At 50.3% G+C, this 20,721-nt stretch overlaps 1 protein-coding gene across 1 annotated transcript in view; it reads right to left on the bottom strand.

Moving 5' to 3' along the window:
* Positions 1 to 20,721, bottom strand: part of SEPTIN9 (septin 9) — a 135,977-nt gene that overhangs the window by 100,106 nt on the left and 15,150 nt on the right. The window contains exon 2 of the mRNA XM_062505955.1: positions 7,001 to 7,057. Within this exon, the coding sequence (XP_062361939.1) occupies positions 7,001 to 7,057 (57 nt within the window). The remainder of the gene's footprint in view (positions 1 to 7,000; positions 7,058 to 20,721) is intronic.

Raw genomic sequence — 20,721 nt, 5'->3', positions numbered from 1 at the left:
CTGGAGGCTCAGAGGAGGCTGTGGTGGGTACCGGGGCTCCAGAATTGGCCTCTGCCCTCAGGATGAGGGACAACTGAGCAGCCACAAACTGGCCTGCCAACATGCTCAGGAAGTTTTGCAAACTGGCATTTCAGCAGCAAAATATGAATAAAATAAACACCAGGGAGAGACTTGTGTAGTCAGCTGAGAGAAATGTGGCCACACACAGCTGCTGAGGCAACCAGCACCCATGAGCTGGCACACACAGAGCAGGGCAGGACACACCAGCCCTCCCTCCTCCTTCCATCCATTCCCATTCCTCACAAACAGAGTCTCCTCTGCCGGGTGCTGCACTCACACACTTCCTCAGCTGTCCCACTCCTCCAGTGCCCACTGACACCTCGGCTGGAGTGTGTCCTGTCACTGCCACCAGCCCCAGCAGGGTCCCCTCCATCAGCTCCTGCACAGGCACCTGGGGTCAGCCAGCACAGCACAGGACATGGCTGGGGCTGGCAGAGGGGACAATGAACTTACTTCTCTCTCAGCACTCTTTTACTCTGGAGGACTCAGGATAATTTCCTCCATCTTTTAAAAGGGGACAAGACAAATAAATGAGATAAACCCACAATCCACTGCCACTCCTCTCCCCTCTCTCTGCTGCACCTGATGTCAGGCTCTACTGAAAGGGCTCTCAAGGCTTCCTTCACTGATGTCTGGTGCTGAGGTGAGAAATAACCTTGCTCAAGGACTTCTGCTCCTGTCCTGGAGGAGCCACATTGCACGTCTACATTTCCTTTCCTCAGGGAAGCCCTGTGGACCTTGTCAGCACTCGTCAACAAATCTGTATCACGCTCCAGTGCGAAAAATTGTTGTCTTAAAACGCAGTCAGCAGCTGAAGCTCCCAAACATTACAGAGCATTAAAGCCCAGGTCATTCCTGAAGCACTGATTTATATTTTTCTATCTCTCTTTTCCTCACACCAGAGCACACAGAACCAGGTGCCGCAGGAAAAGCATCGAGGTCTACCTCCTCACCTGCAGTGTTCAGCACCTCTGGGGGCTCAGTGAGATCAAACATGAGACTGGAGCTGGATCAGAGGTGTTCTAAGGGAGCAGGGTGAGCAGCCAGCACTGAGCACGTCCCCACACCAGCGCACGGCCCAGGACACCCAGCACTAGCCCAGAATTTCTCAGCTGTGCACTCGGGCACCCACACTCCCTCCCTCCTGTGAGTAACACACAGCTCTGCTGGGAGCACGTGGGAGCCCCACAGGACTGTGCCAGCAGCTCAGAGTCCATGTGCCAGCATTACACAAGTCCCCCGAGTGTGTCCCTGCAGGAACCAGACACCTGAGCTGGGAGCAGCCTTCTGCCTTTAACTTCTTGCTGCCCAGATCCGGGATCACCTACAGAGCTGTGCCTGCAGAGGGGCTGGCTGGTGGCCAAGCTGCACCCTCTGTGCCGTGCCCTGGTGAGCAGAAAGGCCATGTGTGATGAAGGGACACGTGTCAAGCGAGGGTTTGTCACCAGGGAGCCCGAGAGGAGCAGGTGGTGCACGGGGACACTCTGGCAGGAGAGCTGCACAGCTGAGGTGACCGGTCTGGTGCCTCAAACAAAGGGAAATAGAGGCTGCCCGAAGAAATTCATATGACCTCATCTAAGGACACATCCAGAGCCATGAGGCTGCAACCACAGGCTCCAGTTAACCCCTCAGCTGCTCCACCACAGCAAAAGGCACCTCCGTGCTACAAACACAGAATCACAGCAGAATTAGGGTTGGAAAAGAACTCCAAGAGTTCACCGAGTCCAACCATTAGCCCAGCAGCGCCGTGTCCACCACCAAACCGTGTCCTCGAGTGCCACATCCACACGGCTTTTGAACATTTCCAGGGATGCTAATTCCACACTTCCTTAGGCAGCTTGTTCCAATGCCAGACCAGCCTCCCAGTGAAGAAATCTCTGCTGGTATCTAATCTAAACCGCCCCTGGTGCAGTTTGAGGACGTTCCCCCGCACACCAAAGGGATGCTGACATCACAGTGCACGCTGTACATCCCCCCAGCTCCCAGCTGGAGCCGGAGTGCTGCACTGCCAGCCTGGATCCCGGGATGCAGCAGCAAGTCCAGACTGATGCAGGACAAGCTGAAGGGCTGCACCAAGGTTTACAGGAGGTTCCCAGCCTGGGTTTGCTCAGATGCCACACTGACACGTGGAGGGCTGTGCTGGGAGTGGCAGTGCCCACGTCTGAGCTGCAGATGTGTGACAGTTCTGACAGTGCTCCCCTGAGGAGAAGCCCCTCACGCACCTAATGGTTTTTATAGCGCTCTGAATTTGCTTATGTAACAGCCATCATGCACGCTCCAGTGGGGAGCCCCGGGCTCCTGACATTCCTTTTGTTTATCTCCACTATTCTGGTTAACCCACAGCCTCACAGAAACCAGTTTCTAGACTTGTCCCCTCACAGGCTCCAGGTACAAAGAGAGGAGATGGTCGTCAGGGCAAGGTACTAAGCCAAGAAATGGAAACAGCAAGACCTGTTGTCATATCTACCATGAATTTTGAGCGATCCAAATGAGTGAGCCCTGCTGAAATCCTGCTGTCCCTGTTAAAGTGATGATGCCCACAGCTATGTGTGTTCTGCTCTCCCACCCACCCGGCCTCACACCTTTCCATTTCAGCACCCATGGGGAAGGATCCCTGGACTCACAGGCAGTGCTCAAGGCACAGCTTTCAGGTTCTCTGCTGCTCTATTTTCCCCAGCTACAAAATAGGAACATCAATAACTTGTAAGGGGAAAAACCAAATAAGACAAGAATTACCTGTGCCCATCTTGTTGAAATTTTCAAGTAAGACTGTAATATTTTTATTTTTGTTAATCCCAGGTATCAGATACCTCTGGGGTGCCCTGGACAGTGTGGCAGTGCAGTGACAGTGGGGTCAGTGGGGTCGTAGAGCTCGTGCCTGGGGCAGAAGCTCAGAGGCTCAAACCACGATCTGCACCTTTGAACCACTTCACTCCTCCTGTGTCCCCACCCCACACTGGTCCACCCACTGTGTCTTCTGGCCCAGCAATCACCAACATGAGGGGTGAACAAGGGGCTTGAGCTGGTGCAAACAACATCTGGATGGGAGTCCCCTCACTTTCTACCCAAGAGAAGCATTTAGACAGTACCAGACAAGCTGTCCCAGCAAAGGTCCCAGTGAGTGCCCCTTTCTAACACAACCCAGAGAGCTGGCCTTGACTTCCTGCCTCTCCAAATTATGCCCTGCACTTCCAAAAAGCACCGAGACAAGTAGTGGCTGATCCTCAGCCAGCTGCTGACGGGGCAGAAGCGGGGCTGCTGCGCTCTCACTTTTTGGATGGAAAAGCCCTGCCTGCCCTGGCCCTGGCAGGCTGCCCCTGCTCCAGGCAGCCTCACAGCCACACAAAGGCTGAAACAGGAAAGCTGAGGCACCTGCTGCCCTCCCACCCCTTTGGGACGTCTCGTGAACAAAGCACCTGAGCCACAAACAGCACTGGGCCAGAGCAGTGCTGCTGAAACACAGCTGGAAGGCATCGTCCTCCCTGCCTTCACCTACACAGGGAAAATGTGCTGGTTTAGCTCAATCAGTAAACTCTACCTTTTCATGGACCCCCTCCGTGTGTTACCCTTGCCAGGGAAGTTCCTTCCTCTTTAGCAAAAACTGAGTTGTAGGCTGGAACCAAATCAAAGTAGAGCACAGCTGGCTGCCTGAGAGGAACACGATCTCGATTCCTTCCACTCCAACTGCTCTGGGCTGTTTTCTGGCTGAGTTGTGAACACACCACTGCTCCACATGGCAAATGTCAGCAAATATTTCTCTGCTTCAAATTCATCAGGTAGAGTTGTAAGAAAATGAAGTGGGAGTAACTTCCCTGACACACCATTCCTAACTCATGCAGTTGACACACTGGAGGGATGGGACAGCATCCACAGGGACCTGGACAGGCTGGATGGGCCCCTGTGACCCTCAGGAAGTTCAACAGGGTCAAGGGCAGCATCCTGCACCTGGGCCAGGACAATCCCAAGCACAGGCTGGGCAGAGAAGGGATCAAGACTATTCCTTGGGGGGACTGGGGGTGCTGGTTGATGAGAAGCTCCACAAAACCCAGCAATGTGCACTGCTGGCCCAGAAAGGCAAACGTGTCCTGGGCTGCAGTGCAAGAATTGTGTGAGTGCAGGTCAAGGGAGGGGATTCTGCCCCTCTATTCCACTCTCCTGAGACCCCATCCTGCAGAGCTCTGGGGCCATCAACACCAGAAGGATGTGAAGTGCAGGACAGAGTGCACAGGAGATGCTCCAAGGGCTGGAACCCCTCTGCTCTGGAGCCAGGCTGGGAGAGCTGAGGGTGACCTGGAGCAGGTTCCAGGGAGAGCTCAGAGCCCCTTCCAGTGCCTGAGAGGGCTCTAGGAAAGCTGGAGAGGGACTTCTGAATCCCACCCCAGGGGCTTACCTGGGACTACAGTGCAGGGTTGAACAAAACCAGCCCCACAGCCCTGGAATTGCTGCTCACCAAGCACTGTTGGGTGCTGGGGCCACACAGCCTCTTCTAGAGGGACAGGAACATTTGAGTCACAGAAGGAAGTTTCCAAAAGAGGTCAGAATCAGTTCTGCAGCTTCCCACCCTCACTGCACACCCCAAGGCAACACGTGGATGTCTGTGGAGCTCTCTGCATCCCAGGAGCTGGTGGCTATGGAAGTGCACATCACCCCTTTCTTTGTTTAAGGTGGCAAGGAGCCCAAAGCATGTGAGCCCCTTCTGCAACGCTTCACTTGCAACCACTGCTCAATCATCCCAACCCCAATTTATCTTTCACAGGAATAAAAGCTTCTGGGTGCAAGGCCAGATGTGCAGAGGGGAAAATTTGGACCTGAAACAAGGGGAAATTGAGCTGCAGTTATATGGAGTCATAAATATTTACTGCAATGTAAACTGAAGGACTGAACTGCTCATGTGATTTTTTTAACTTGAAAAAAAAAATTAAAATTTACAAGGTCTCTCAACAGAAAAGTGGAAAAGTATATAATTAGAGTCTAAGGAAAACAAGCTTGAACAAATGTGCTGTGTCTGTCAGTATGGATTCCCTACACCCCAGTTCCCTTTGGAGCTGCACCAATTCCCCCTTCTGTCCTCGGATGTCTGTACATGAGAGCAGGCGGTGCCAGGGCTGAGGCAGCAGCTTTGTTTGTGCATATGCACAGGATAAACACACACTTCAGAACTACCAGCTCTGTGCTGGTGGCCCAATTTTGAAGCATCAGCTCTAAAAGGCAGCTCAGTCCTTCTGGCCTCTTGCTGTCGTGAAGCTTTAACACTCACACATCACCAAGAATCCTCAGAAATTATTACTCAATGCATTTGTGCTGCCACTTGACACCAGTTTGGGGTGCAGTGCATCAGTTTGGAGTGCACCTACTCTGACCATAATTCCATCCTCCCACCGATGATGGTGATGTTGTGAGGCTGTGGAGCTCCAGATGCCAGCAGCAGGGACAGTGTCACAGCGTGCCAGCCCCTGTCACCCTCACCTGTGCCACAAATAGCTGTCCCTGTGCTGGGCAGCAGGGCTAAGGAGGGCCAGGCAGGCAGGGGCTCAGCTCCCAGGGCGTCCAAGCGCACGTTCAAGCAGAAATCTGTGACTAATCCCCATCCCACATGTGCTGGTGGCTGCTTCCAACAAAGCACTGAAGTCACTGCTCCAGGAAGGCACCCCCAGGGTGGCTTTCTGCTGCCACCCACGCCGAGGGAAAAGCTAAAAACCACTGTTTTGATAAGTCCATCTGGGAACTGAGGCAGGATGTGAGGGCTGAGAAGATGGATTGAAACAGCAAATCGAGCCTGAAGGGAGCAAATGAGTGACAGAGAGACCAAGGGGACAGGAGAGGATAAAACCTGAACTAAGTGTGGTCAGGGCAGGCTGCTGAGGAGGTGAGTGGGGTTTGGGAGGGGACAGACAGAAGAGAAAATGAGGCAGCAATGGCGAGAGGAGGTCATCCAGACTGGAATTAGATGATCTTTAAGGTCCAACCCAAACCATTCTAGGATTCTGTGATATCGGAGAAGGAAACACAAAGGAAGATTTCAGTGGCAACAAGGCACCTGCTAATGAAGAATGATGTCTGGGATGTGCAAAGCACTTCCATGTGGGGACACTGCTTCCCCCAGGGGTTTGAACCAGGGAGCAGCACAGGCTCATCAGAGGGGCTCATACACCCAGCTAAAGGGGCTACCAGAAGGAAAAGCCCAGATCTGGGCTGCCTCAGCTTCCCTTGGAGTATTTTAGATGAGAACAGTGACATTTTTCACCTTCAGACAACCACCAAGGGACAGTCCCTGGGCAGCCCCAGCACAGGTCACACACAAACAAACAGAGCACACAGCCTCAGGTACTCACAAGCACTGGGAACTCTACTGCTGCTTTCTCTTTCTTGAGGCTGGGAAACACCTTTTGCAAGAAAAGCAAACCCTCCCGTCTGCTTCCTTCTGAATCAGAAGCAGCTTCTAAAGCATTAAGCTGCAATTAGGGCTGTAAATTTAGCCACAAGCACTTATAATCCATAAATCTGCACATCCAATAAAAAATAATAGCTAAGGAGAGTCCAAAAGAGCTACTAATGACTAAAGTGGATTTCAACCACAGGCTACTCCTGCTTTCTGTTGCCCTGCATTGAATTGGGTTGGAGCTTGCTAATTATTGTCTCTGGACCCATTATGCAGTAAGGAATATTTTATATTCTCTCTCTTTTCATAGTTCGTTGGGGCTTTTAAAAAAGAATATATATATATATATATATACACACACACACCTCACTCAGTTTTTTACATGTACTGCTTTCTTTCTCCAGCACAGAGAGCTCTGCATTTACCAGCAGCAAGCTTTGCCTTTCAAACCATGGCAGAACATGTGATTTCTGAGTGTCACCTCCTGCATTCCCTCTATTTTTTTTTTGTTTATTTTCCATTGGATGAGGAGGTTTCAGAGAGAGAAATTCACACACTTACTCGGACTTGTCTGGTCGCTGAGCCTCCGAAGTCTCCCGCTGGAGGTCCGGGTGATTCCTAAAGCAAGAAGGTTGGAATAAAGAGTCCATGTGAATATGATAATATGGTGTGTGGAGTTACCTCCCTGCTATCACCCTACCTCTGGCAAGGCATAGTTCTGTCACGAATCTGCTTTGTGCAATCATCTCTCAGATCCAGGGAGAGTTACACGTTATTTTAACCAAAAATCACCTGAGGAGAGACCTCCACCTTTCCCTGAATATGTCAAACATTATTATTTAAACACCCCAAACCCACGAATGTATTTAGGGTTTCCAGAAACACCACAGGGGTCATTAGAAATCATTATGTGGGACATTCACGTTCACCTCTCACTCCAGGATGTTTTATCCTAGAGAGAAGTGCAGCACTTCCTGAGACAGAGCTCCTTGCTGGGAGAGGAGAACACAGGAATTTAAGGATTTGCACAAGTCCTGCACTTACAGACACTCCTCTCTGGATGGACTGCACCCACATCCTGGACCACATGCTGTGTGGGAGCCCTGCTGTGGGGTCAGAGCAGGGGGACAGGGGATGCACCTCCCCTTCCACAACCAGGGAATTCCCAGGTGCCTGCCTGCCTCCCCGACTCCGGGCAAGCCGGTGGCACCTGCTGACTACAACAACATTTCTAATCCATCATCAGCTCATTTAATTTCTCTGCCATCCCAGCTGCCCATTTGTAAAACCATGATTGCCACAGCACACGCTTCCCACTCAGCATGAGCCTGAATTCTCTTCAAAATCCCCAGAATTCTCATTTAGCTAAAACACGGCCATATGAAACTGCACATGGACTTGTGCCTCAGTTTCTGGGGTTTTTTACCTCAACAAAAGTGGCCACAATAAATGCAGCGAACCACCTCAGGTGGGATGCTATATTCTGGAATGCCCCCAAATGTTATGATGTCCTGGTATGGAAATTTCCAGGAGGTCTCTGGGGGTCCTGCTGGAGGAGCAGGATGGTGTCCAGGATGGACACCAGCTCCAGGACAGTGTTCATCATCTTGGGCACCAGAAGCTGGAGCTGCCAAGCCATGGGAACTCCTCAGCTCATTCCAAACCCTACCCCAGCACACAAAAACCTCGGGTCAGGGTTTCCACCTGCAAACAGGTAAGAATTCCCCAGGATTTGAGGGTGGTGAAGTCATTCAATTCTATTATTTAAATTGTTTTCTCGCCATCTACCAGATCTGTTGGACAAGAAGCAAAGGGAATGAAACAGCATCAATTTAAGATGCAGAACAGCTCTGAGCTGTGATTTGTAATGGAGTCACAACCTTACAAACCTTGTCAGCTGGAAGAGTGCATCATACAAGGAAAAAAATATTTTAAAAAAAGGATATAAATAGAAAAATTCAGGAAAACTTTCATACCAGTAAGGCCTGGGACAGAGGGAGGGAAGGGAAAAGAGCTGCCTGGCAGCTGGACATGGAAAAAGTGTTTCATGCTCAGAATCCTGTGCCTGTGTACATATATTTATATATTTTTTTATATGCATGTGTGTGTTTGCTCTCCGCCTTTCCTTTTCTAACATAAAAAGCCTCTGTGCCTACAACGTGATGTGGTTGAACCACAGGGCTGGTCCTGGGAAAGGGCGACACAGGGAGAACCCATGGGCAGCACCACCCAGAGCTTGCCCCCAAAGAGCCAAAAATAGAGCCAGGACTGTCCACCCACACACCCAGCCTGTGTGCTGCAGAGCTTTACCTGCATTGCACCAGGGCAGGTTGGTGCTACACCCATCACCCAGCCTCACTATCCATCACTGACAGCAGGACAAGGGCTGAAGCTTCTGGGAACTTGGGTCTTATAACCAGCAGTTCAAATTTTAAACATATTTTTGCTATTAAACCCAGTCCCTGAATACTTTCTTTAATTCTTTTCTCCTCTCTAAATGCCGACTGCTTCTTTGGACGCTTGCAGGAATGAAAAGCCGTATTTCCTCTGCTGAACAGATTTTTAAACAGCTCTTCTTGAGCCAGGCTGCAGGAGCAGTCACATCCCAGCTCTGCTCCGTGCAGAGAGACAACACCTCTGAGCTCCCTGTGTGCAGGCAAGGTGCAGTGTTGAAATCCAGCTTTTGGAATTGCTCAAAAAGCAGAGAAAACCATCGCTGATGGGTGGCAGGCTGAGGAATGCAGATCTGCAGCCACGTTGAGCTGGTTAAATCAGCCTTTCATGTTCAAAGCCTTTATTCAGTCTGCGGAGGGGCAGCACGGAAGCTGAACGAGGAGCTACAAGCTTGGACAGGCTCACATATAGGAAATAGGCTTTATTCCCTTCAGCAACCACTGCACTGGAAAAACACACACAGGGCTTGGAGCATCCAGCACAGCCACTGGAGCACCCGTGCCCTGGCTGAGCCTGGGGCTTTTATGCAAACCCTTCTGAGGATTTGTTTGTGCGCCCTGTCTCCCAGGTTTTCTCTGGGGAGCTGGAATTACCCCTCAAACCCTTTTTGCAAAGGGGTGGACAAGCTGAGTTGATTTGCTCTGTGTTGGAGGCAGCATTAGAAGGAGGTTTTCCTGACAGCTGTTGCTTCACTGCCTGTTAACAACATTAATAATACATAATAATGATGTTCATCCCCTCTCACACCAAGGGAAAATGAAGAGCAAACACAAAAATTCATCCAGGCAGCCCAATACCTTAACAGAAAATCTAGAAAAAGGAGGGAGAGCTGCAGAATCTGAGCCAAGCTTGTTATCTGTGATGCCCCACTGCCCCTCCACAGAGGGAGGATCCAGACACAGTCCTGGAAAGCAGATAAACAGCAGGGGAAGCTGGCAGCCTGGCAAGACAAGGAGAGAAGATTTGGCAATAAAATAAAATAAAATAAATAACAAGAAAGCAACAGCTAAAAATACGCTGCTGTGTACACACTGTCAGGAAGGCAGTGGAGGGGGCAGGACCAGGGAGCATCGGCTGCTGAGCTTGTTCTGGGGTTACCTCTATTTATAGCCTGGGAGCAGCAGTTTGAGCCCCACGTTTGAGCTTGAGATGAAAATCAAACATTTCCACTGCAGACACAGTGTCTGTGAGCCTTCCCTCTCAAACACCCTCAAGCCACACTGGAAATGCACTGTAACACACTGGACTAAGAACCACAGTGCAATGTGATTTATTTAGATGAAATTGTGGGAATTCTCCCCCTTGCTCCCATCAGCAGGAATTCAGAACAGAAGAGTCCAAGAGTTAAAAACCAGTCAGTCCAAGAGTGGCTCATTCCACCCTGCGGATGTGCCTCAGCAGGACAAAGCCCAGCTCATTCTCACCTTGGCTCACTCCCTGAGCAATCCTTTTTCCCATTTTATAATCAATGACTTATTCCTTCCAGATCCATGGGCTGAGGCCACATGGCCTAACACAAAAGTTACAGCACCCAAAACCTCCAGACTTCCCTGGGGTCAACTTCACAACTGACAAATCCTAGAATTGCCCCTGTGTTCATGTCACTGCCAGGCTCACATTTAAATTGCTCCCTCCAGATGATATTGGACCAAATTTTCTACTGTTTCATGCTTCCTGCAGCTGCTGATGTAACGCAGTGGATGTAAAGCACCCCAGTACTGAGCACCTTCTGGGTGCAGGGGATGCAGAAAGGGCAGGGCAGCAGGGAGAGGCAATCCAGCTTGTCTGGAAAAATGTCCAGTGTGAGTTTTTTAGCTGAGTTGGCCAAATCTGAACCCGGAGCTAACTAGGGAATAGCCAGAGATGTTCATCTCCAATGAAGTCAATGCATCTGTTCTTCAAAACACACCAGAGTTTTTGGATGATACACTCCAAACCTTCAGGATACTTATAACAGCAAAGTGAGAGCCCACGTGAGATTGATGTTCCCCTCACAGTAAGCCATCCGTGCTGCTACACTCACATGATGTAAAATTCAAAAGGACGAGTGAGCAATTCCCATTATCAACAGAAACCATGCGGTGAGGACAAACAACAGAGGATGCAACTCAGGAACTTGTTCGCTCTACACAGTCCAGTAAAACCAGAAAACAAACAAACAGAAGAACCCAAGCCAAACAAAGGCGGTGATGGAAAGGGATGGGCCAAACCCAGCAGGAGCCATCCCGCCCTGTGCTGCAGTGAGCAGAGAGGCACCAGCTCATCCGAGCAGGCAGCGTGACCCTTGCTTCTGTTCCATGGATTTACTGCAGGGTCTGAGAGCAGATAGTGCAGCTTCCTTCATCACCCAGCACAGCACACACAGCACACACAGCACACACACAGCACACAGCACACACACAGCACACACAGCACACACAGCACACACACAGCACACACACACACAGCACACACAGCACACACACACAGCACACACAGAACACACAGCACACACAGCACACACACAGCACACACACAGCACACACAGCACACACAGCACACACACAGCACACACACACACAGCACACACAGCACACACACACAGCACACACAGAACACACAGCACACACACAGCACACAGCACACACACAGCACACACACACACACAGCACACACAGCACACACACACAGCACACACACAGCACACACAGAACACACAGCACACACAGCACACACACAGCACACAGCACACACACAGCACACACACACACACAGCACACACAGCACACACAGCACACACACAGCACACACACACACACAGCACACACACAGCACACACACACACAGCACACACAGCACACACAGCACACACACAGCACACACACACAGCACACACAGCACACACAGCACACACAGCACACACACAGCACACACACAGCACACACAGCACACACAGCACACACAGCACACACACAGCACACACACAGCACACACACAGCACACACACAGCACACACACAGCACACACAGCACACACAGCACACACACAGCACACACAGCACACACACAGCACACACAGCACACACAGCACACACACAGCACACACACAGCACACACACAGCACACACAGCACACACAGCACACACACAGCACACACACAGCACACACACAGCACACACACAGCACACACAGCACACACACAGCACACACACAGCACACACAGCACACACAGCACACACAGCACACACACAGCACACACAGCACACACAGCACACACACACACACAGCACACACAGCACACACAGCACACACACAGCACACACACAGCACACACACAGCACACACAGCACACACAGCACACACAGCACACACACAGCACACACAGCACACACACAGCACACACAGCACACACACACACACAGCACACACAGCACACACAGCACACACAGCACACACAGCACAGCACACACACAGCACACACACACAGAGCACAGAACAGCACAGAACAGCACAGCAGGCTATCCAGACAGCTCTGGAGGTGTCTCCATCCAGTAACACTTTCCTGCTCTGGACATATCCACACTCCTGCCTCCCTGGGGTACAGCTCCAGGAGTCACAGAGCTGCCTCTGGATGGTTCCAGCTCTGGGGTGCTGGGGGCTCCTCAGCAGAACAACCCTTCAGAGCGCCTACACACCACCAGCAGCTTTTAAAGCAAAGCTTGGCAGGGTTGAGTCCCCCCAGGCAGGACCTGCAGCCCCTGTGCACCGCACACCCCAGCCTCACCTCCTCTACCCCATCTTGCCCTCTGCCATCTCCTCAAGCCCTGAGCATATAAAGGACAGCAAGGATGTCCCTGCCCTGCTCAGGTACCAGTGCAGACAGCTGGGACAGGGTTTTCCACTCTTTGCTCATTGTGCAAGTCCATCTCAACACTCTTAGGCCAGCTCAGGGTGTGAAACCTCTCTGGTTGTACTCATGTCACAGGTACATCCAAGAGTGCGCAGGTGAATTACCTTCACTGACAGCTGCATTTCACCCTGCTCCACCCAGACAGGCTCTAAAAGCTCCAGGGACAAAAAAGAGTGACTGGAGAAGACCTCACCAGTAGCAAGGCCTGGAGCTGTTAACAGGAGGAAAACCCACACGTGGGCTGATCCACACTGCACAATCTCTGCCTCCACGGCTTCTCCAACACTCCAGCTGCTGGAGGCTGAGCTGCAGAGCTCAGGGCATCACCTCTGCAGGTAGAGCCTGCACACGGAGGTGTCACTGGGGACAGCTGGGGACACAGGGAAGCCAGTGACTGCAAGGGAGGGACATCTGTGAGCAGAGTAGCAAAGGAAGAAGAATCTATTGCTCTGAGTCCAGTGAAACACAAAATTACAGCTTCTCTTCCACTAGCTTGAATTCTACTTGCAACATTAACCTCAAAAGGAACACAGTTAAAAAAAAAAAAAAGGAAAAAATTCATGTTCATTTCCAGTACTAATCGGAAACATGCACTGAAGAATAAAAGACATTTTTCCAGATTCTGTGTAACAGAAACTCTACAAAGAAGCTGAGCACAGCTATAAAAATAAAAAACTTCAACTCTAGTGCATGGTTTCATTCTGGATCAAATATCTCTGGCAGCAAATTGAGCTTTCACCAGGATGGAGAGATGCTGCTGGGATGGAGGGGGGATGCTGTGGCCAAGGGGCACTGATTGCAGACTCAGGAGTGCTCCACTACCTTCTCCAACACAGCCTAGATGCACCAGCAAGCTGTGTCCAGGTCAAAGGCTGAGCACAGACAGCCTAAAACACCACCAGCTTCCCTCCCATGGGAGCTGGAGCCAACACAACTCTGCTCATCAGCACATGGAACCATGAGCTCACATTTAGAACCCAGCCTGAGGCTGGAGCTCAAATTACCCTCAAGGAAACCAAAGGAAAATTGGCATTAGCAAGATGCATCTATTCCTACCACAACACTCTACTTTAGCAGGTGCCAAAAGCATTCTAACGCTAAACAAATGTTCCAAAAGCTTGTGCTAATGATAAGAGGCAGCAACTCAATCTTTGCAGTGTTAGAAAGGCTTCCCCAAGGCCAGCAGTGCTCTGCACAAAGGGCTGTGTGAGGGAGAAGGGCCAGTCCTGCACATGGTGGTAGAAGGTGACAGGGGACACAGCACTTTAACCTTGGCTCAAATTTAGGCTTTGATTCAAATTGTTAACTCAAATTAAACAGCAGTAATTCTCAGGAAATCAATTGCTACATCCATAAAGCTTAAGGCCAGAAAGTTGCCTTGGCTGACCCACAAAACCCACACAGCACACACTTCTATCTGGTCAACGTGGATTCAAGCTTGTGCTTGAACTAAGTCTTGGCTTTTTGGAGACGTTCAATCTCAGAGTCAAGACTAAAACATTGGAGTGATCTCAAGTGCTTTGGAAAGTTGTTCAAGAACTAAAATGGCCTTCAAACAATACAGAGACTCTCCCTTTTCCCCATGAGTTTATTCTGAGGTGAGTAAGCTCAGTCCTCAAACATTCACTTCACAGAAACAACAAGATCATTTCACCACCCCTCGTGATCATCTGTTCTTTACTGACCACAAATTCCTCACAGCTGATACTTATTCAGAGATACACTGGACAACCATGAAAGCACTAAAAAAAAAAAAAAGCAGTTTTTCATATAAAAAATGTGTTATTCATCATCTGTGATCCTTCTGGTTGGAGTGCTCCAGGTGGGCAGAGGCAAAGGTGCCACGTCACCAGAGCAGATGACTTGTGCAGATGCACATTCACACCCCCAGTGTCCACACAAACGGGAAGGGACTGCAAAAATGGGCCTTTTGTCCGTGTTGTCAGCTCTGCTGGCTTAGGGGATTCTTTCACTTAGCAGCAGGAGGCAAGGGAAAAGGTTCGTGTGGGAATAGCAAACTGCTCTTGTGAAGCTCTGCTGGTTGGGGTTGGACCTGGTAACCACTGTCGAGTCTAAAAGCCCTCCAAGTTCACTCTTGATGCTGACCAGATTTCCAGAGGGGTCTTGTCCCTCTAATTTTTCCCTGTCCTCACCACGCTCCTCATTTGCTCACAGTCCTCATGTGGCAAAATCCAAGAGAGAGAAGCAGGACCCAAGAACTGGAATTCAATGAACAGGTGCCTTGTGGCATTTTCACTAAATGAGGGGGTTTGGAGCTTGTAAAGTCATGGCAAGAGCAGCATGGATCTGGTCCCATTTGCTCCTGCAGAACCTGCAGCATCCCAGCAGAGGTGGGAAGGAGGGAAGGCATCTGAACCCATCCGAGCTGCAGCCTTGCTCAAAGAAGGAAATAACTCTTATATTAATAATCCAACTCTTACATTAACCAGCTGCCACAAGAACTCCAGCAAGCTAGAAACATGTTAGTTAATTAACATGAATAACACAAGAATCTTCAGGAGCCTGAATAGACAAGGGATAAGGCTCAGCACTATGCTCAGAGCACTATGGAAACAAAGGAAAAACAAATAATCACTGCCCATCCTTCACCTCCCAAAACCCCCCAATATTTACAGCTTCCAGCCTCATGAGTGCACCTCACCTCCTCGGGTTCATCTGGCAACGGCCATGGATTAGCTGGAGAAAACCATGGGCAGATTTGAAGGAGGGGAAAGGAATTTTAAAACTCCAGTGTGGTATTTCCATATGGATCAAATACTCCTGAGCCACCCCACATCTCTGCTCCCCACTCCCACAGGCCTGCAATGCTTTGGCTGTGACCATACAGGAGAAGTCCTGCTGCAAACTTCCCAGCCCAGTATCTGCCTCTCTGCTCTGCTCAGCATTATGTGCAGTTCTAGGACACAAAAAAAAAAAAAAAAAACCAAAATAAAATTTAAAAGTCATCCTTACTTAGATTTTAAATCAATTTCTTGCCATCTTCTTATAACCTCAATGCAATCACATTTTTTTCTCAGCCCCAGCATTTGCTCAGTGACCGCTCACAGCTTCCCTGCTCGTTTCACACACACACAGCTCCCAGATTTGTGTTTCAGAGGGTCCCCCTGGCAACAAACAGCACTGGATTTATCATGGGAGCCCTGCAAGCTGGGGCTGCCATCGGGATGGAATACAGACCCCTTCTGTTGGCCAGGCTCTGCAAGGCAAATGTTGATTTTTCCCAGAGAGGGGTGGGGATGTACAAAGGAGAAAAGTGCAGAACAAAGGCAGAGGCTGAAGGGCAGCAGACGACAAAGGGCAGGGGTTAAGGGCTCTCCTGAGCCTGGGTGACCCACGGGGTGACCCCCCCCAAGGTCCTTGTCAGAGGGCTGCCAGGACCTGGAGCAAACAGGACACGCAGCCCCAGCGAGCAGCTCCCCATCAGAGCTGCAGGACGAACGGGGCAGCCTTTGGGTTTGAGAGCAATGCCTGACTCTGCAGATGCTGCAAAGGGAAAAGCCAGGGATTTCCCTTAGGTTCAAGTCCCAGTCTCACTCCAGACTTAGACAAAGTGTCCTCTTCCCTTCTGCCCTGTGAGAGATGCTCCACTGCAGCCAGGGAACACCTGGGTGAAGGAACCAGCACCAGGCAGAGGAGCAGCCAAGGGCCCATGGTCACTAAATCCCTTCCTAGCCAGAAACTCAGATGAATATTCATGGTCAGGATCCACAAACTGTCTGGCCACTTAGTTGAGAACAGGCAATCTTGGAAGAGCATCAAGGTCAAGCAGATAATGGCCACTTTTCTCTCCACACAGATATATATTCTAAATACACTTCAGGATGCAAACACTACCAGAGCTCTTCCACCTGAGCAGCCCCAGTGCAGCAGCAGCCTGAACACACACACTCAGCACCACACACCCAGCTAACACAACGATGAGTCTGCATTGCTTGGGCAGATCCCAGGGGTGCTCTGATACTGCACAGAATTGCCTGAAAGTCAGAAAGCCCAAGCTCCGAGCTGGGGTTCAGCAACCAGCTCCCCGCACAAAAAACCTGAGCTCAGAACAGCAGCTTCTCCCCTGGGACATCACACATGCACATTGACCTCTGACCCCAAGCCCAGTCACATCTCGACTCTGCTCCAGTGAGGCTGATCCTGCCCTGGGCAGATGCTCAGGTGGGCAGGCAGGGAGGACCAGCTCAGCCATGGGGCAAAACCAGCTGCAAGCAGAAGAGTCAGAACTGCTCAGCCACCATCAGGACTCTAACATGACTCTCTGCACGTAATTTTCCTCCTCCACACACTCTTCCCTGCCTATAAAATGAGGTGTCAAACACTTCCCCTGGTCGGAGGAGCTGTAGGGATATATTATTTAATGTTTTAACATTTTAGCTGTACTTTAAAGAATGACTCAGACACTATCTATAGATTCCTGAGATAATGTCCCTGTCCTTAAACGGGAGAGAAAGGAAATTACAATTTGAGACTACAATGAAGCCCTGGCCTCATACAACTGAGGGCTTTCTCCTATTAATTCTACCTCAGAAGTAGCCAAGGCAACCCTTAGTTTCATAAACTAATAACATTCTTCGGTGTTTTTCCTTGTATCTTACAATTATACTTAATAGTGGCCGCAGCAGGGAAGTTGGAAGAGAACTTCAGCCAAACTTAGGACATATTGGAGTGCCTAATGCTGCGGATCAGCTTTCACTGGAGTTTGCAGAAGTGCCTTTACAAATTTCAGCATAATTCCATCCGGGTCTGACAAGATGCTGCACTTAGATGTTCAAGCCACTCATGTAGCTGGTTTTGGGACCATAGCTGGTCTTTCTGACTTGGAGATGGAAGAGAGAGCTCTGTCTGGGACAGACCAGTCAACTCCAAGATTAAATTCCTTGTGTGCTTCTCTTCTGCCCCCCAGACTCTCTCTAGAAACCATTTAAAGGCATTTAATGAAGGGCCAGGTTCTCACAAGTGCCCATGGCCCATGCTGTGCCCCAGAATCCATCAGAGATACCCAGCACAGAAGCAGTAAGTTCATTTAAAAACAAGAAGTAGAATCAATATGTAAGTGCCAATATCCTATTGGGTTGTCCCTTAAAATCTTTATAAGGGACAAGGGGCACTGATCTTTTATCTCTGGTGACCAGTGAGAGGACTCAAAGAAACAGCAAAAACCTGTGCTAAGGGAGGCTTAGGTTGGATATTAGGAAAAGGTTTTTCACCCAGAGGGTGGTGGGGCACTGAACAGGCTCCTCAGGGCAGTGGTCATGGCCTCACACCAGTTCAAAAAGTGTTTGGACAACGCTCTCAGGCACAGGGTGGGATTTTGGGGCTGTGCAGGGGGCAGTCGTTGGATTTAATGAACCTTGTGTGTCCCACTCAGAATATTTTTTGATTCTATGAATAAAATCATTCTATACCCAGCATCTCCCTTTCTGCCAAGTTATGCTCTCCAACAGCCCAGGTCTAGAGCAGAGCAGCAGGAAAATTAGGAATGGGTTCATTTAAGCAAAGCCCTGATATAAAAAACACCTCTTGATGCTACTCCATGGTTACACACACCCCTCTCCAGGTACCAAGTGGTCCCAATGCAACTCCTTCTTCTCACGGGCTTCTCCAGCTGCCAGCAAGGGAAAAGCAAAGCACCTGGCACCACCAAACAGCCCAGCCCTGGCAAAAGGCAGAGTGAAATCACTCCTGGCACAGGTGAAAACCATTCCAAGTCATGGAGCAGTGCCTGCAGCCTCTGAGGAAGCCTTTCTAGAGAGAAAGAGGGCTCACAGGAGGAGGCACAAAGCCTATTCTGTGGGTGTGCTGAAAGGCAGCATTGTCCATGGAACATGGCACGCTCTGTGTAATGGAGCCACCAGCAGAGCCCTGGGTCCCATCCAGAGTCACCCCAACAATCCACATGTTCAGTCTCCACTATGCAAATCCTTGCCACAAAAAAAGCAGCTGCCGCTGCTCCCGAGTGACCCAAACCCTGGTGCACTGCCCCTGGCTGTGCCAAGCAGGGATTCCAACACGGAGCTCCCAAGGAGGCATCTTGTGCCATAAGGAATGAACCACCCAGTGAGAACCCTGCCCTGGGGCATGCACAGCCTGCTGCCAGCCAGGCCTGAGAGGTATTTCCCTGTCTGGAGGCTCAGGTCACTTGTGATGACCTCAACACCACGGTCAGAGTTCATCACGTGAGCTGACCTTTCACAAACAGCACCTTCTGCAGCCTGAGCACTCCAACACCCCTTGTCCAGAGGGGATCCATGGCACTGCCACATTCCTCCAGCCCAAACCTACCTCCACCTTCTGTAGCCCTGGCAGCAGCATCCCTCAGGCAGGAACCTCCCTCCCCTGTCCAGAGCTGCAGGACTGACACGTGGCTAAGGCAGGATGCTCTGGGGGGTGTCAAAATTCCAGCCTTATCTCCAGAGGCTGAGATCATGAGTAGAAAATGTTTCTGTGTTGTCTCAGCCAGCTTCCTGTTGGCACCCCTCTTCCTCTCCACTGAAGCATCTCTCTCTGAGCAGTTTCAGAGCCAGAGAAGAACATTCACTGGTACAGACTAAATGTACTTGCCATGTCTGAGACATCAGATTTGTGACAGTGCCTGTCCTTAGCATGACTCAGCTGCTCCTCAACCAGCTCAGGGGCAGCAGCCCCAGCTGCAGGGGGATGCTGCTGCCACACCAAGCAGTCACACACACTTGTCACCAGCTGAAAGCTGACAGTCACCTGCTTTAGTGCCTAAAGGAAAGGTGGGATCAGAACCTGAGATCTCCAGAGGGTTTGACTCCTCACCTCAGCAGTACCTGGAAGCCACAGCCACCAGGAGCTGGGCTCTGCAGCACTGAGTCAGCTCCAGCCCCAGATGGAGGGGGAGATGGGGTGAATCATCTGCTGGAGAGAGGCTGCAGGGACCAGCTCTGATTCAGAGATGCTTTGAGATGGCTCAACTCAGGCAAAATTAAATTCCACCTTGTTTTTTTTCCAGGTCTTGGTCCTCAATAATACAGGATATTAGCTCCCTCAGCTTTAAGATCAATGTCTGAATGGGCTGCCAGAATAGGAAGCACTTGGGTTACCTGCAGTCACCTACCTGACAAGGAGCAGGGCTCAGGGCACCTGCTGGTGCTCCAGGCTGGCCACACAAACCAAGTGAGACAGCATGTTCCCCTGTTTCCCAGGCAGAAGGCCCTGTTTATCCAGAGTGGATCCCCTGGAGGAGCCCAGAGCCCCTCTGCAGGCTCTGCCCAGGTGATACAAGCACAGAGAAGGTCACTGCCACATAGATCCCTGCTCCATGAGAAGGTGACATCCATGTCCCTCTCCAGGGGCAACTGTCACCCTTGACTCCCTAATTTCCCTGTGTATAAACAAAGCACTGACCTCCAGGGCTCCTGGGCATCTGTCATCATCAGTTTATTCCATGAGAAAATGAAATTAAAAAAAACCCTGCAGCTGAAACAGTGCTTAATCTTGCAAAGATTATGATGACATGACTTGAAAAGCAGAGGAAGCTGTTAAGCCCCCAAAGCAGAGGTCTCTACTTGGTTTATAGTCTTATTTTGCCCATAATCTATAGGCAACAGGGCTTGGATGCTTCCAGAGTGTTCTTAGGGGCTGTGCAAAGGCAGCTTTTAGTTCAAAGTCTGACCTCCCAGCTGTGTTTTGGCCTGAGGATTCACCATCCATTAACCACCAGAAATGGGAAGACAGGTTATTAAAGATGATGGATATCCCAAGTGAGGATGAAATGTTAGAGATTATTAGAATTCAAATTAATCCAAATTCTCTGGAAAAGGACAACAACCAAACAAAAAGAGGAGATTGAGGGGATACCTCACTGTGGTCTTTAACATGACAGGGGCAGATACTGATCTTTTCATTCTGGTGACAAGTGACAGGACTCAAGGAAATGGCTGGAGCTGAGT

Source organism: Cinclus cinclus, chromosome 20, assembly GCF_963662255.1.
Source record: "Cinclus cinclus chromosome 20, bCinCin1.1, whole genome shotgun sequence".
Classification (NCBI taxonomy): Eukaryota; Metazoa; Chordata; class Aves; order Passeriformes; family Cinclidae; genus Cinclus; species Cinclus cinclus.
The sequence above is the reverse complement of the archived record's forward strand: the minus strand, read 5'-3'. Positions and strand labels throughout refer to the sequence as shown.